We start from the raw sequence: 18,546 nt of genomic DNA on the forward strand, positions 1-18,546 counted from the left end.
TAGATAGATAGATAGATAGATAGATAGATAGATAGATAGATAGATAGATGACAGACTGATATCAGGTCAGCTGTTACACACAGCTGTGAGGTGCTAGGAATTAAATCCAGGTCCTATGAAGGAGTACATAGTGTTCTTAACTGTTGACCCATCTCCCAAGCCTGCACAATTTCACTTTTTATGACTGAATAGAATTCAACTGTGTAATCATACAACATTTTCTTCATTCGTTCTTCTGTACTTGTTCTATAACTTACCTGTTGTAAATTACTGCTACCAAAGAGAGAGGGAGAAAAAGGGAGAAGGGAGGGAAAGAAAGAGAGGAAGAAGACAGGCTAGTATCACTGGTATGTTAACTAAAGTTCTTTTGATGTATATTCAAGGGTAGTACAGCTGGAGCATATGTTCTTTTTTTTGTTTGGGGGAAAACTTCATGAGCATACAGATTTCCATAGTGGACAGACTAATTTATATGACCACTAGCAGCATACAGGTTCCCTTTTCACCCCATCCTTGCTAGAATTGATTATTTTTCTAATGGTTGCTATTCTGACTAGGGTGACATGACGTCTTGATATAGTTTAAATTTGCATTTCCTACTGGCTAAACATGTTAAATATTTTTCCGCGTGCTTATTGGCCATTTCTCTTTATCATTTGATTACATTTATCATAATGTATTTATCCATTAGCTCATTTATCAACTGAGTTGTTTGGTTTATTTGGGTTTTAGTTATATGTTATCCTTATGTATACGTATGTAAGGACATATATACTTATATCCTTACTCCTTGAATATACCTATAATTAGAAACATTTTCTTATAACAATTTTATAGTTTAAGCCTTACATTAATATTTGATCAATTTTTAATTGATTTTATACAGGATGAGGATATGGATCCAGTTGTCTACATGCTAATCGTTTGTCTGCTCTAAGTCAGGAAAGACATTTCCCATTCTGTAGTCTGCCTTCTCATCTGTTTCATTTGCTGGGAAGCAGCATGATTTAAAAAGTCTGATTTGCACATTCTTGATTTTACTTCATTTATTATTTGAGTTCTCTTCAGAAACTCCTTACATATACCTATATTTGAAATGTTTTCTCATAACAATTCATAATTTCAAGTCTTACATTAATATTTGATCAATTTTTAATTGATTTTATGCAGGATGAGGATATGGATCCAGTTTCATTCTTCCGTAACAGGCTGTCTAATATTCCCAGCGCCATTTGTTGAAGAAATTGTCTCTTTTACAAGGTGTTTTTGCCCTCTTTGTAGAAAACCACATCACTGTAGCTGAGTGGATTTATTTCTGGGCCCTCTGTTCTGTTTTGCTGATCTTAATGTATGTTCTTATGTTAGTGGTACTCTGGTTGTGTTGCTATGGCTCTATAATGTGACTGAAATTAGAAGTAGTTGTTGTGGTTAAAATTTACAAATGGTGGCACCTAATCTAGCTTGTTGTTAAGGTGCTGCCATGTTCCCGACAAGAAAAGGCTTGAGGCCAGAGTGGCAGCGTGCTCTCGCTGCCTCTAGGCTCTGACCGGCCAGAAGCACCGGCCCTGGCACCCACGAGACGGCAAGGGAGATGGCTCTGCCAATCTACCACACTATATCCAGTTTGGCTGAGCCCTGACCATCCCACCATCTACGCGGTACCCGGTAGAAATGAGACTCTAAAGCTTGACTATTATCCAAAGGCTTTATATACTTAGAAATCCTCAGTTAACAATTTGCCCACACAATGGAGGTATTACCCAATACCTAACCTAGATACTACAACTTCCTTAGACTGCTAGAGACACGGGCACATCTGCAGCCATCTTCTCCTCTCTCCTCCGGTCCCCCTCCTCTTCCTAGCTCCTCTTCCTTCTCCTCCCAACTCCTCACTCTGCCTACTTCTCATACAGCCCAATCACTGAGCTTTATACAAAGTAGTGAGAGAAATATTCTACTGCAAGTAGTGATACCTCAGAATTGTAGATTTTGCTCAGAATTGCTTTGGCTGTTTAGTCTTTTGTCCTTCCTATGGATTTGAAAAAAAAAGTTCTGTAAAGTGTCATTGATGAAGAAGGCATTGAATGTGTAGGCTGCTGTGTTTATGTAACTATTTTCACAATATTCTGCTGATCCATTAGCATGGAAAGTCTTTCTGTCATCTAGTGGCTTCTTCAATTTCTCTTTTCAGTGATTTAAAAGTTTCATTATAGAAGTCTGGGGCATTGTTAGTTAGATTTATTCTAAGGTATTTTTAACATATTGTGAAAGTGGCAGCTCTTTTCTTATTTTTTTTCTCAGCATTTTTATTACTGGCATTTAGGAAAAGCTATTAGTTTTTGTGTATTGCTTGTAACTCACTACTTTGCAGTAAAGGTTTATTATTTCTAAGAGTTTTCTAGAAAATCATTTAGATTGAGGTCTCCCATATATAGGACCATAATTTTGGGAAATGGAAATGATCTGACATCCTCCTTTCTTAGCTTAGCCCACTCCATTTTCTTTCTTTCTTTCTTTCTTTCTTTCTTTCTTTCTTTCTTTCTTTCTTTCTTTTTTCTTTCTTTTTTTAACATTTTTTTATTATTCAATCTTTTGTTTCACAGTCCAGAATTTATCTCCCTCCTCATCCACCCCCACACATCCCCCCCACCCCGACCATCTCCAAGAGGATGTCCCCACCCATCCCACCAGACCTCCCCACTCCCTGGAGCCTCCAATCTCTTGAGGGTTAGGTGTCTCTTCTGTCACTGCGGCCAGAGAAGGCAGTCCTCTGCTGTATATGTGTTGGGGGCCTCATATCAGCTGGTGTATGCTGCCTGGTTGGTGGCTCAGTGTCTAAGAGATCCCGGGGGGGTCCAGATTAGTTGAGACTGCTGGTCCTCTTATGGCATCACCTTCCTCCTCAGCTTCTTCAGCTTTTGCCTAATTCAAGCACAGGGGTCAGCAGCTTCTGTCCATTGGTTGGGTGTAAGTATCTGCATCTGACTCTTTCAGCTGCTTGTTGGGCCTTTCGGAGGGCAGTCATGATAAGTACACCATAGCCTCAGTAATAGTGTCAGGCATTGGAGCCTTCCCTGAGCTGGATCTCAATTTGGGTCTGTCACTGGACCTCCTTTCCCTCAGGCTCTTCTCCATTTTTGTTCCTGCAGTTTTTTCAGACAGGAACAATTCTGGGTCAGAGTTTTTGACTGTGGGATGCCAACCCCATCCCTCCATTTGATGCCCTGTCATTTTACTGGAGGTGGACTCTACAAGTTCCCTCTCCCCACTGTAGGGCATTTCATCTAAGGTCCCTCCCTTTGAGTCCTGAGAGTCTCTCAACTTCCAGGTCTCTGGTACATTCTAGAGAGTCCCCCCACCTCCTAACTCATGAGGTTGCCTATTTTGACTATTTCTGTTGGCCCTCAGGGCTTCAGTCTCCCCCCACCCCCATCTGATCTTGTTTTCCTCTTCCCCTCCCTGTTCCCTTTCTCACTCAGGTCCCTCCCCCCTCTTCTGTGATTGCTTTCTTCTCCCTCCCAAGTGGGATTGAGGCATCCTCACTTGGGCCTTCAGCTTGCTAGCCTTCTTGAGTTCTGTGGATTGTATGCTGGGAATTCTCTACTTTTTTGGCTAATATCCACTTATTAGTGAGTATCCTATGCATATCCTTTTGTCTTTGAGTTACCTCACTCAGGATGATATTTTCTAGTTTCATCCATTTGTCTGCAAAACTCAGATGTCCTCGTTCTTAATAGCTGAGTAGAATTCCATTGTGTAGATGAACCACATTTTCTGTATCCATTCCTATTGTTGAAGGACATCTGGGTTGTTTCCAGCTTCTGGCTATCAGAAATAAGGCTGCTATGAACATAGTGGAACATGTGCCCCTGTGGCATTGTGGGGCATTTTGGGGGTATATGCCCAAGAGGGGTGTACCTGAGTCTTTAGGTAGATCTAGTTCCAATTTTCTGAGAAACCTCCAGATTGATTTCCAGAGTGGTTTTACCAGTTTGCAATTCCACCAGCAATGGAGGAGTGTTCTTTCTTCACATCCTCACCAACACGTGCTGTCACCTGAGGTTTTGAGCTTAGCCATTCTGACTGGTGTGAGGTGGAATCTCAGGGTCATTTTGATTTGCATTTCCCTGATGACTAAGGACTTTGAATATTTCTTTAAGTGTTTCTCAGCCGTTCAAGATTCCTCAGTTATGAATTCTCTGTTTAGTTCTATACACCATTTTTTGAATGGGTTGTTTAAAATTATTCTTTAATCTTTTTTACGGTTCAGTCATTATCTGTCTCCCAGTCTGTCTTCCAACTTTTCCTCATCCCATTCTGTTGTAGTAATTATTTAAAGTGGCCTCTGGTTAAGCCGACTATCTATGCTACAGCAGCTCTGCCTAGCTCAGCTGCCATGTTTCTCGGCCAGAGACCATGTGTGCACCGCAGCTAGAAATGGCCAGAAAGAAACACCAACCCTTCCACCCATGAGACACCACCATGGGAGATGGCTCTGCCAATCTTCCATGCTGTCTCCGCAAGGCTGGACATTGCCCAGACCATCCCACCATCCACGTGGGCCCAGTAGAAAGATGAGTCTCTAATGCTTAAAGATTAATCAAAGGCTTATATATTTGATAATGATCAGTAACAAGATACCCATACAATCAGAAGTGTAACCCAATACCCAACCTAGATATACCAACTACCTTTGACTGCTACAGACACGTGAACATACGCCTCCATCTACTCTCTCTCTCCTCCTCCTAGCTTCTCCTCTTCCTTTTCCTCCACTCCTCCTTACTCCTCCTCTTCCTCTCCTAACTCCTCCCATATTAGCTCCTCCTACACCATTCCTCCTCCCCCATCTCCAAGAGGATGTTCCTACTGCCCACCCCCACCTCAGCAGACCTTCCAACTCCCTGAGGCCTCAAGTCTCTCAACGGTTAGGTGCATCTTCTCTCACTGAGGCCAGAGAAGGCAACCCTCTGCTGTATATGTGTCAGGGGCCTTGTATCAGCTAGTGTATGCTGCCTCATTGGTAGCTCAGTGTCTAAGAGATCTCAGGGGTCTGGGTTAGTTGAGACTGCTGGTCTTCCTATGAGGTCACCCTCCTTCTCAGTTCTTTCCAGCTTTTCCCTAATTAACCCACTATGGTCCCCAGCTTCTGACCGTTGGTTGGGTGTAAGTATCTGCATCTGACTCTTTCAGCTGCTGTTGGGCCTCTCAGAGGGCAGCCATGCTAGGCTCCTCTCTGTAAGCACACTGGTCTACTCTCTTGTTTTTGCTAATATTTAATGTATTGAAAAAGAGTAAAAGAGCCTCTTTCCTGGGTTAGTGAAAATACTTTTTAAGGGTTTTTCCTATTTAGCATTATGTCTATAGCTTACAGAGTAAATGGAATTTAAAGATTATTAAATCTATAGAAAATTATAATTGATAAATCAAGAGGAGGAAATGGAGAAAGAAAAGGAAAAGGGGGTTGAAGGGATGTGTATAAGCTTTAAATAAGAAAAATAGTACATATAACTAAATGGAACAGGCAAAAAGTAGAATAATCATAAAATGTAAGGAATATCCAAATTAAACAAAACCATTAAGAAATATGCAATAGCAAAGATCTTTAACAATGAGACAAAGTAAAATTTAAAGATAATACAGTATCAGTCATTCTTCTTTACTGGGATAGATATTGTTTTTCTCCTCTCCTGGAGCTACCAAGGATCTTACTGTTAACGGGAAACAGATGCTTGTGTTTCTAGCTCAAATCTGTTAAAGCAGATTTTGTCAACATGCAGTGCCTCAGTGGAGTTTAAGCAGGTTGCCTTCTGGGTTGAATGTCTGTCCTGGTTGTCAACAGCTGGGGTCAGGTCTCCTTAAGGGGGATTCCACAGTAATGTGACCTAGTGAGATGAATTCAATGAAATTCCAGACAAAGAGTTTAAAAGAATTTGTAAGAATTCCCAATTAAACCAAGGACAAAGTAAGGTCCTGGATGATTTCAAACAGAATAAAAATAAATGGCACCTCTAGACTTCAGTGTGGGATATCCATCAGAATAATTTCCAGCTGGCCAGCTAGTCTTTTTACTGTGTTGGGGACTCATATACGTCCTGTGTGGGTTTCAGTGTCTGATGTGGGCATACCCATGTTTAGATTTACAGTCACAGCTGTAAATTCTGGTCTCATTAGGAAGGGTTGCCTTTCTGCCAGGGTTTACAGTCTTAGCTTGAGTATTTCCAATACATTTCATTCAGGTCATGTGACTGTGTGATGCCCATATGATTCTGTGGTTCTCTGGATCTTTCTTAGTTGGTGGGATTGGTATTTGGAGATATGGTTGTGCTGAATTTTCTACTCTTTTCAACAGAATGGTTGATTAAAGAATCTGTTCCCTCCTTGCTCCACAGTAATTGCTAGTGACAAAGGACATGGCATCAGATGATTTCCCAGTGTCTGTTCTATGCAGCTATGACTGGCTTGCCTAAAGTTTTGTATTTTTTGTCCTTGCTTTATTATTATTATTGTTATTATTATTTTCCTTTTCTCCTTTATTAAGAACCTGGAGAGCTAAGAAGTGTAAATCAAGCAAAATGCACACGGAAAAGCTATGGAAAGGCTGTCTCCATAATGTAGTGTAATATCTCACAGTATTACCTTATCATCTATTAATTTAATCTTAGTTGCTCTAATCCTCTTTTTCTTAATTGGTGCAGGACATGTTAGGCGATTTGTTTACTCCCATAGAGACACCAGAAGCCCAAAATAGAGGCTTTCTCAAGGGACTATTTGGTGGAAGTGGACAGACATTTGACAGAGAAGAACTCTGTGAGTAAATCCTCATCTAAAAAGCTCATCACAAAATAGACCTGTTTGTGTGTATATGTGGTTTAATACACTATATCTTAAATTCTAAGCCAAAGTACTATTGTGACTATTTTAAAATTTGAATTAGTTTCCCTGTATTTTTTAAATTATTATGTCTATTAAACATGAATAAAATTAGTCACTATATTAAAAAATAGCTAAACATATATATACATTTATATATATATATATTTCATATAAGTAAAGAACAAGCTAGTAAGAATTGCAGATCAACTCTATCTTAATGCACAGTTAGTAGTATTTGGCTTTTTAAATTTTGAGAAAGCATTTTAGTCTGCTTTCCTACAACCACTGCTAGAAAATGGATTCTTTATTCATAATACAATTGTATCAGTGCTGTGGAAAAATAACTGGTTTGAAAATCTACCAGTGCGACTCTCATAAACAGCAATCAAAAAGCAACAGGAGATACTAGAAAACACTTTCAGAGGACAGATCAGAATAAAGCTTACAGACCATGCCACCACCATTTGGTTTTGCATATCAAAACTCCCTTTCTCTTGAATTTCTCTGTAAGAAGACACAGGTACTGCCCTATAGTTGAATATTATTTTAGACAATAAAGGGAATATTATTTTACATGTGACAATGTAGACCTTCATAAATACCATGATAAATCAGAGGGGCCAGATCAGAAAAGAGCCACCTATTATATGATTCTATCCATATAAATAGTCCAGTATAGGCACTAAAAGTTAATCAGTTGTTTCCCAAGGCTGGGATAATGAGATATTATGGAGCAATTGCTAATGAATTTGAGTTTCTTTTGAAAAAATGAAAATAGTCTAAAATCAGATAGTAGTTATGGTTCCTCAACTGTATGAGACACTAAAACCCAGTGGTGTAATTATAAGAGCTTTATTAAGGGTTGTTTTTTAGTATGTGAATTAGATATTAGTGAGGCTTTTATTTTTAAAAGCCCAGGTTCCTTTCTAATGTGACATTCCTGAAAATATTCACTAAATTTCTGCCGAGATGGGTGTGTATTATAATGCGTTCTGTTTTGTGAAAGGATCTTGCTATGTAAACCACTCCAACCTTCAACTCTTGACCCCCTTTCTTCACCCCACAAGAGTTGGAGTTACAGGTCTGTGCTACCAATCTGGCAAACCAATCGAGACAGCGATTTTGAACTTTGTTTTATTTAAGCTAAATAAAGCAGAGCTTTGTTCCTAACAAGAAAACGTTTAGTATATTATAAAAAACACAAATTTAAAACCTTTACTTATATACTCCTATGCCTAATTCTCTAGCACTTACAGAAAATTGAGGACCTTGCAAATATTTCTGTATAAAGATTAACAGGGAATATTGGGCAGATTGTAACAAACATTGGTATGTGCTAAACATAAGATTTTATGTATTTGAGAATTCCAATTCCTTCATGTTAATAAGTGCAATTGTAGGACTAGAGAGATGGGTGTGTCGGTAAAGTGCTTGCCTTGCATGTATTAGGAATTGAGTTCGATTGCCAGAATGCATAAGAAAACTAGGCGAGGTGGCATGTGCTTGTAATCTCAACGCTGAGAAAGTAGAGACAGGCAGATCCCCAGGGCTCACTGGCTAGTCAGCCCAGACGACTAGTGAGTGCCAGGCCAAGTGAGACACTCTGTCTCAAAAACCAAGATGCAGCTCCCAAGATGGCTCAGCCAGTGGAGGCATTTACCACCAAACCTACAGTCTGAGTTCAAATCCTGGGATGCACTTGGTTGATGGAAAGACTGAATTCCCATAAGTTGTCCTCTGGTCTCCAAATTTATGCAGTAGCCTGAACTAAGCTGACTTCCTTCACACACACACACACACACACACACACACTGTAATCATTCAATCAATTTTGTAGGAAAACAATGAAGATGGATAGCACCTGAGGTTAACCTCTGACCTTCACATGAAGAATCATACATGTACACAAACCGAAACACACGAATATATACATGCATATCCACAAAAGAAAGCAAGAAAACGATTTTTCCATATTGTGAGAAAGTGCAGCCCCATATACAAACCACGTACACACAAAGACATACAATAACCGTCTCTCCCTTAGGCATTCTTATGTACTCATAACTTTAACACATACACATATATCTGACAACACCAGAAATGCCATCCTTTGAATGAAAATTATGATAGTAGTTGAAGTTTAAGAGTATCTTTTTGCCCTGATGCCCATCTTGACTATGAATTTCTGAAACGTTTTAAATGTCTACGGCTTACATTTTCAGTTGGGGAAGCCTCGGCAGGAAAAGCATCCCGCAGCCTAGCACAGCACATTCCTGGACCCGGTAGTATAGAAGGGATGAAAGGCGCTGCTGGTGGAGTGATGGGAGAGCTGACCCGAGCCCGAATTGCACTTGACGAGAGAGGGCAGCGTCTGGGCGAGCTGGAAGAGAAGACTGCTGGCATGATGACCAGTGCAGAAGCTTTCTCTAAGCATGCACATGAGGTAAACTAACCCATGCAAACACAGGCAGCCATATAATTTTATTACGTTTTAAGATTTAATTATGATTAGTTTAATAGTGACTTGCTGAGTAACACTTTTAAGGTTTTGCAGCATGTTTTGATTGCTATTTTTTTTTCTTTCCAGCTAATGCTGAAATATAAGGATAAGAAATGGTACCAGTTCTAACCTTCGAAAGAAGCTGTGACTGCTTTGAGAAACCATTATTCAGGGAAACCAAATTTATTCCCAGCATCACGATTCAACTGCTAGAAACCAGTTTCTTCCACAAAATGTTCCATTATAGTCCATCTGAAGTTATCATAAAGGAGACTTATCAAAGGCAACGATGCTGCATAACATAAAGGCTGGAACCCCGGTTAAAATCCCAGGATAATGGCCGAATTTGTCTTTTTCCCATGTGGAATGGATATTATCTTGGCATGTCATTTGCTAAGAATTTGTGTTTGGAAACTATGGGGAGTCCTTTTGATTTGAAATTTCCTGTACAAACAAAAGCATTAATGCACTTAATTAAAAAATTCTTTGCATGATAAATTAACATCTTAAGAGGAAAAGAAACAAAAGCATGTTATAGCAGAAGAAAAGGATTTATGGTTAACTACCGTCATGAATCGGGCCACACCCAACAATTTTAAAATCTGCATCAGAAGATATCAGTGCATTTCAAGTGTATTTGCCCTACTCAGCTGAAAGGAATCAAAACACACCCAGAGTTTTCTTCTCATCTGAAACCTCCCTTACTATACTAGGACGTTACTGAGTTCTTACATCAAGACTCTGATTAACATTTTTCTCTCTCTGTAGTAATTCACTTCATTTGCAGCTCTCATTCATAATCAAAGATTGCCAGGATAGTGAAATATCCCCAACACTTCTCTTTCCATGTCTGCCACCTTCAAGATGAATTCCTAGTTTTAGTCATAAACCGTGTAGGGTTGAATCACCTCAAAGCATTTTTTTTTCCAGCCTGGTTTACATTTTACAGAGGAGGTGGCGATAATTTGCAGAAACTAGACTATAGGAACAGTGCAGTTAGCTTTGAGAACTGATTTCACAAGGAGTGGAATTTCACACACCCCAATTTTAGTTTCCAAAGCGATATATTTTTAAAGCATCATTTGTATCCTTATCTGCCAATTACACAGTATATTACTGTTCAAACCCAATAGGGTCTACAATCCCAAGGTGCTTTTGCAGCCTGATATTCACAGACCAAACTGGTCATTCTCTTTGATGTGATTCAGTAAAACCTCAGCTAATGTTTTAGGAAAGAGTTTCTGACTCATCATGTTTCTGATGCATAAGGGCTTTCATTAGAACACATTTTGGGGTTCAGCACTTATTACTGGAAACCCTTATGAAATGTAGAGCTGTTTTAGCTATCTTGGCCACAGACATCATTATGGGTAACACAAATCCAGAGATAATTTAATGATATAAAATCAATAGCTTTGTCACTAGATTGACTAATATAATTCAAAGGCATGTGTCAGTAAATATCAAATACCTTCTAAAACCTCTCAAGAGTAAAGATCATCTGGAACATGATAAAATGATCTATCATGACCCAGCGGGGAAGCACTGCAAAGAAAAACAAGGGAAGACTCCTACTTGCTCTGTTGAGCATGCTTGGGAGTCAGTCACAGGACTCCCATAACAGGATGTTCTTCCTGTTTCTAAAATCTTAAATTATGTGACACGTTCATTGGGTTTTGAGGTCTTACTGGACTTACATTTGTGTTTAAGACATTGACATTTCCTTGAGTCTAACTTAATAGACAAAATTATTATGTTCATTGGTCTTTTATTTTCATTTGGAGTGGTGCTTCCTTTTAATTTTTCTCATTGATTTTGAAGAAAAAGCAGAGATGATTTAAAAAAACAGAAAATACATGCTAGAGTAGCATTTATCAGAGTCCTTGAATTCTGATTTCTTAAAACTGTCTGTAAATCTGCCTCCTGTTATAACATGAATATAAGGGGACTTGGCTTGGCAGTACAGACAATACACACATTTATACAATAACATTAATGAAATTTAAAGCTAGGAAATGAAAAACATTGGCAGCCAAATTGCAACACACAATTTATGTGATCTGTTTTAAAGACCCAAGTTTCTGATTTTTATCATACTTTAACATTTCTGGGATTGTTGTTGTTTCGGGGGGGGTTGCTTGCTTGATTTAAAGGTTATTTTTTGTTTGATTTGGTTTGGTTTTCGCTTTTCTGAGACAGGGTTTCTTTATGTTACAGCCCTGGCTATCCTGAAACTCACTTTGCAGACCAGGCTGGCCTTGAACTCACCTGCCCTGGTTCCCAAGTGCTGGGATTACAGGCATGCCCCACAACACCCAGTGATACTTTAGTACTTCTACATTTTAAAATGACCAGAAGAATAAGATATTTCTTTTTTAGAAATAGTGAATTTCAATCCAAAGTACCATTGAATCCAATGACTATCTCTGAATTTCTCTGTAATATTTAACTTGCTTTAGAGAAGTAGTGCAGGGCAGAGTGCTTGCCCACTATGTTCAAGATCATAGGTTTTGTCTTCAATACCCTAGGTGCATGTGCACGCACACACACACACACACATTTCACTTGTTCTATAGCAATGGTTTTTAAAAGCAGCACCACTAGCACAAAATTCTTTGGGATGTTAACAGTGTCCTTGGCTTCTGCCCTCGAGATGCCAGTCAGAATCTGCTAGTAATGGCAGTTAAAAAAATTCTTTTTGACAAAATTGCTTCCAGTTGAGAGCAACTATTTTACATCATTTAAAGAGACGGACTGTGAAATATATGATATGTTTTTACAGAAAACAACATACAATAAGAGCACATTGTCTTAGCAAGAGAAGACCTGCCCTAAATTACATGTATGATTCATATGCAATAGAGGTAAATTTTTAAAGAACTAGTGAACTGATAATATATAGACATTTTCGAAGCACACAGAGAATATATCAAAAAGAACATCCATATTTCACAATAGATGTGCTTAAAATTCTGGCTCCAGCAAATACATCAAAAGTTTATAAAGAGACATCGCTTGGAGTAGGTGCTTCTGACATGCTTGAAAAGAACAAGTTTTCATAAATGTTTAAAGTTTAAATGCTCTTACAAAATTGTTTGACAAATCCTTTCTTCATATAAGGGTAACTTATCCCACAGACCAATGAATAGCAGAATCCAAATTAATGAGGTTTTACTGTATCAAAATTATTTTTATAATTCAAAGAGGTAGCAATAACAATAATTTAACCATGGATGTGATTTTTCTCTTTGAGCTTTTGTGTTAACCTTAATACACATACACACACATACACACACATACACACACACACAGAGTCACCTCACCACCACCACCACCATCTTTGTCATCATTGCCAACTTAGGGAAATGAGTAATGTTGATATACATAATCTTTTGCATTTTCTCATCTCTCTTCTGTTTGGACCATAAGAAAAACCACCCCAGAAACTGTAATAGCACTGCAGAAGATGACCCCGAGTCTCAGTTACCATCAAATTACGTTATATCTATGAAGTGACATCTGGAGATAAGGCTTTCGAAGCATCATCAGGACAAGGTGACTTTACCCCCTATTCCTTCCTCAACAGAGAAGCTGGCAGAAATGAGCCTTTCATTCTATTCATCAATAATAAAAGACGTGTTTGTTTCCCTGCTTCTCACAGTAATGTAAGCAATGATCCCACTGTGAAACCACCCATTTGTCTTGGGTTAGGGTGGAGGGCAACTGACTCATCAGGTATTTCAATCCTCTGAGGATGTGCTTCTCTGACTTAGCTTCTACACTTCTCTGAGTCTCAGACTTAGCACTCAGGGTCATTGTGTGACATCAGCTTCAAGTGTATAGTAACAAAACTGAAAAGTTTTCCAGCAATTCTATCACAGAATCAATTCTCAAATCCTTTGGAATTGATTCTCAATAAAATCTAGGTCTTTATCCCTCAAAAATATAAAGATACCTTAAAAGGTTAAGTTTCCTTTTTTATAGCCCACTAATACCATGTTAAAGGTATTGTTTGCCCATTATCTCTGCCAGACTGAGAAAATAAAAAGATTAGGCCCAATATCGGTTGAAAAATTAAGATAGGTTCTTTGAGATACTAAGCTGTCAGGCATTTGGATAGAATAAAAGAAAGCTAGTCCAAAAGGAGAACTAATTTCCCCTGGCTTAGAATTAGGATGTTCTTTGTATCACAGACATCCTTGGGGGAGAGTACACACACTTCCCTGACCACACTGGCCCACATAAAGCAACGACAGAGAAAGCCAGCATGGCAGATCAAGTCTAGCTCTCAGTGAGTTGGGAGAAACAGCAGCTTCACAGCTTCACCTACAGTTACTCAGCCCCATGTTCGTGGTAGTACTGTGTATCCATACAGCCCAGGTATCTGAGATGATCATCACCAACAGGCTGAACATTGTCTCTCATATGCAAGATTCCAGGAAGCATGTGCTAAAAAGTCTAATGTTTCTGTCTATCAGCCTGAACAGTATATCTGTCTTCCTGAAAGAAAGGCATCAGTAAGGTCTCATCTAGAAACAAGAGAAAGGGTATAGTGTGGTGGAAACCTGTGGGTATGGTGAGGGATATGAGGGTCTGAGGGAAGTGAGGAGGTTTTGATACAACCAAAAGTGAATGTCTTTATATGTTTTCCTGGAGAAATGACAGTCATCTTTGGCTGCACATAAACAGTCATTTGAGATTTTTAAATTCCTGATGATTTCAAAATGTCTTAGACTGGAAACAGAACATCAGTATTCTTGAAAGCCCTAAACATGGGTCCAGTGTCCAGCCACCGTTGGTAACCACTGCTTTATGACCAACTTAGAAAGATTCTTGCCTTCCTTGGCTGATTCTTAGCCCCTTCCTAGGGACTGGGGAAGGCAGAATGTAAAAGACACAGTCTCGTCTTGATTGTCATTTATTCTTTCCTCTCACAGAACAAAAGTGAGCCCACATTTCTAACCAGGCAGCTCCACTACGTCTTTGTAACTCTGTAATATTAGTCTGTGTGACTTGATCATTAGTTATTTAAGTCAAGGTTGTAAATTTCAACTGTCTTTTACATAAGACACCAGAAATATCACCATAAAATCAGCAGTATAAAAAGCTAAGTGGTAAAATTAATTCTCAATATCTGGACAGTGGAAATTCCCAAAACAATCACTTACTAAATTATCTCCAAGCTTATTATGAACCCTTCTTCAGGAGCAAACATGGTGAGAGACTCCTGCTCTGCTATGGGTGTCCTGCTGGACCTGATGTTACCAAACAGGGAGAAGAACTCTTCCTTGTTTGATTGCTGTCCCTAAAGCTCTGAAGGCCTTTTGAATTTGTTCTCTTACTTATGGGGTATGTGCATAAATGGAAAATCATAATCTGAGAACCAGTGCCCTGAAAAACTGCTCACACCCCAGCAAGAAAGAGTCCAGCCAAAGGAAGGCATTAACACAGAAGCACTCTGAGTCCTCTCCCCACGCACTCCCCTCTTGCCTTGGCCCACTCTTCTCAATGGCAAAGCCAGAGGATAAAATAGGTGGTGGCTTTGGATAGTTGTACACAGGATCAAAATCTCTAATAACCTATCATTTTTAGTACTTAATTATGTGATGTTTTATTCTAGGAAATAACAGACAGATGACACCATTGATGTATCTTTCTTTCATCTTCAGAATTTTTGCATCTTTTCAAAAAATGACAAATTACTATTTTTCTGTTGCATTCAGCAATTGTGACTATACCTAAAATTCTTGTAGTCTGTAGAGATATCAATAAAATTGTATATGTTTGTACATAGATGCTCTCTTATGTCATGATGTCATATACTATTGATTTTTGCCAAGATTAAATATATAGAGGTAAAAACATTCATTTGCAAACTGTTAACTATAGTTTTACCAAGAATGGATGTTTTTTAAAATGTTGAGGGGATGGGGGGCATATTGATTTGAGCAAAAAGCAGAAAACAAAATCTAAGTTCCCAAAATGTATAGATTCAGTTTGAATTTATTGATTGATTTGGATTAGAAATACCTATTCAGATTTTCTATCAAATTGGGGACATATGTAACAGTTTAGAAAATTTAAAGGCAACCTACAAGGCTATTGATTGAATGCTACCTGTGGTGGAATAAAAGCAAAGGCAAACTTGTTAACAGTGTGCACAAGACCCTGCTGGGGCTCAAGGACCTAAAACTAGGGGAGGCCTTGACTGCCTTCCTGTTTTTACAGCTCAAGCCAAAAACTGAATCCACTGTGAGTTGACACGTCCATCCAGTAGTCATGAGACCGTCTGACTTGCTCTGCTCTCACCAGCTGCTTGATTCTCCTTCTGGTATTTCTTATAAGGTGGCCTTAGAGAGCTGACCTTAATCTTCCAAGTTCTAACTATCTTAGGAAAATTCTGCCTCCACCACAATCTTTCTTCTATAGTTGGATCTATATAAAATTGAAAGAAATGACAACTAGCCTTAGGCTAAAAAATACTTCTGAGGAAAAGAAAAATATATAGGGCCTTGTAAAATATAAATGCTAATCTCTTTTTCAGATTTGTATCAGGAGAATCAGTTTATCTTTCTGTTACAACAACTTAAGTCCACAAACCTGCGTTCACCGTTTTCTTCTGCTTCCTCCCCTTTCCTCTCTCTTCCTTCTGTCACTCTGCTCCTGCCTCACTCACTTCCTCACTCCCACCCAAGAGGACTTTCTTCCTCAAGTCTTTCTTGCCATCTGCTCTACTTAAAGGGCAAGCCCAGCACTGGGGCAGGTTAGCAATGGCAACCTCACACACAGGAGGGCACCACAAGGGTGAGGTGAGTGGTGCACCCACAGAGCCGAGCTGGGAAAGAGGACAGCTGAGACTTCCTGGTCACTGACCTTAGAATTTGAAGTCGTCTTCGGAGCAGGGCAGAGGCAACCCCTTTGGTTCTGGAGAGTGGCCACATTCAAAGAACTGAACATTTAAATAAACTGACACCATGGGGGCTAAGTTCCTCACAGAGATGTAGAAGGATATACAATTAAAAGAAAAACCTAGAATGCTTTAAATTTTGGTTCTTCAACATACAGCATGATAACTGGAGTTGTAACTTTTATGCTCAAAATGGATAAAGAAGAGGATTTTTAAGTGTTCCAGCACAAAGAGGTGATAGTTGAGGGGGGTGATTCTGCTAAGTACGTATAGAACTATCAGATATTCCCTGTCAATATAATTATTATTTCTCAATTAAAAATAATAAAACTTCTTAAAGAATGAAAGGTGAAAAAAACTCTGGTAATGTCGAGTACAATTGGTTATCAGTGTGAACTTTGTGCATATATATATGCATATATATGTACTATATATATATATATGTATTGTATACATTTATATAATGTATCTACACAAATAGCTATATACATATATACACATATAAATATACACTATATATGTGTGTATGCATGCTGAAAGGTGTGTATATGTTGTATATAAATATTTTCTGAACACTGAATAGACTAGAAAGATACACAGCAATCAATACAACCAGTGCTGGATTATGATTTCCAAATATTCTTTCCTATTAATGTGCTGGAGCATCATGAGAATAATGACTGATTCAATTCTGGAATATACTCTGTATCAGAAAATGAAGTTTTGATGAAAGATGGCTACTTGTCAGAAGCACTCAGAAACAGCTTGAAAGAGCTGACATAGGCCAAGAAAGGATAATTTAACTATAAAACATAGTAATAATTGAATAAAATAGGAACCCATGAATTCACACTGATATAAGTAAATATGGAGGAGAGAAAGTTATCCACACAATAAAATGTCAGCCAATGAGTATAAATGGAATTTAAAAGTTGCTGTTGGATAAACATTGTTATAATATCTTGGGCGATATATGCCAGTTAATGCTCAGACTAATGAGGTGAAGTGGAATCTCAGTAGAGAATGATTTACATCATCTCCAAGAATCTTTAAAACTGTTAAACATTAAAAAGCATTTACACTAAAAAAACATGGCAGATACTATATTTGTTATTGAGGGACCAAAGTCCTGTTACCAGTGATGGGGCAAATCAGCATCTTGTAGTGCCTTTGAAAAGAACACAGCATTCCTGCCAAGATGTACGCTGGGTCTCGTTCTGTGGAAATGTTAAATAGAACTAAACTGGATGATGTCTATACATGGCTTCTCCCTAGGAACTTCGTTTGGTGTAATGAAAGATGAGGAACGGCAGATATTCCAGATCTAGGAAGCCCAAATCCACAACAACTGCATGTAAGACATGATCATAGATTGAAACATTTTGCCATACATGTCATGACATAAATGGAGCAATTATCAAAACTGGTGTGTGGGTTCCCACTTGATAAAATTCTTTGTACCATTCTTGAAACTTTTATTTAGATTTGAGCTTATTTCAAAATAAAATAATAAAAATAAAAATATTTTGAATTTGTTGTATTATTTTGCACTTCAATAGCATTATCTTATGTCTTTCAGAGCAAATCAGTAGCTGCTTGTGGCTGAAGGAGAGGGCTTTGTGGATTTTTTGGGAACCCAGACATTATTTAAATATTTTAAATGTTTTATTTAAATTTTTCATAGTTTATATTTACAGTACATAGCATATGTTACATAAGAGCCTTTCATACAGACATAAAGTTTGTGTTGAACGTATATTCTCTATCTCCTTTCTTCCTTTTCCCCTTCCTGTTAATCCCTCTTTGTCCTCCTGAATAGATTTAATTCTATTTTTGATGTCATATTTGTCTGATTTTATGTATCTACATAGGAACTACAAATCAGAGAAAATATGACATTTGCCTTTCTGCTTGAGTTATTTAATATAATTATCTCCATTTGCATTTATTTCCCTGAAAATGAAAAAAAGTTTATTTTTAAAATATTTTATGTTCATGTATGTGCTATGTGTGTGTGCTTCAGTAAGTCTATGCACCATGTGCATGCAGGGACCCACATAAGCCAGAAGAAGGTATCAGGTCTGCAGAAATGAGCTAGAGAGTTGTGAATTACCTCGTGGATGTTGGGAGCCAAACCTGGGTCCTCTGCAAGAACAGTAGCAGCTTTAACCATTGAACAATCTCTGCAGCACACATAACCTTATCCTCATTTATAGCTGAAACAGTCACTAGCCACTGAGAAGACATGTTTTCCTTACCAATT

The 18,546-nt window shown here is 38.4% G+C and overlaps 1 protein-coding gene across 1 annotated transcript in view; it reads left to right on the plus strand.

Annotated features, from left to right (window-relative positions):
* Stxbp5l (syntaxin binding protein 5 like) overlaps window positions 1-17,805 on the plus strand; it is a 24,445-nt gene extending 6,640 nt beyond the window's left edge. Inside the window, exons 3-5 of the mRNA XM_028752268.1 lie at window positions 6,699-6,810; window positions 9,099-9,319; window positions 9,464-17,805. Coding sequence (XP_028608101.1) covers window positions 6,699-6,810; window positions 9,099-9,319; window positions 9,464-9,505 — 375 coding nt within the window. The 3' untranslated portion in view covers window positions 9,506-17,805. The remainder of the gene's footprint in view (window positions 1-6,698; window positions 6,811-9,098; window positions 9,320-9,463) is intronic.
* The last annotated feature ends 741 nt before the right edge of the window (window positions 17,806-18,546 follow it).

The sequence above is a fragment of the Grammomys surdaster genome, unplaced genomic scaffold, assembly GCF_004785775.1.
Source record: "Grammomys surdaster isolate TR1022 unplaced genomic scaffold, NIH_TR_1.0 125889, whole genome shotgun sequence".
Taxonomy (NCBI): Eukaryota; Metazoa; Chordata; class Mammalia; order Rodentia; family Muridae; genus Grammomys; species Grammomys surdaster.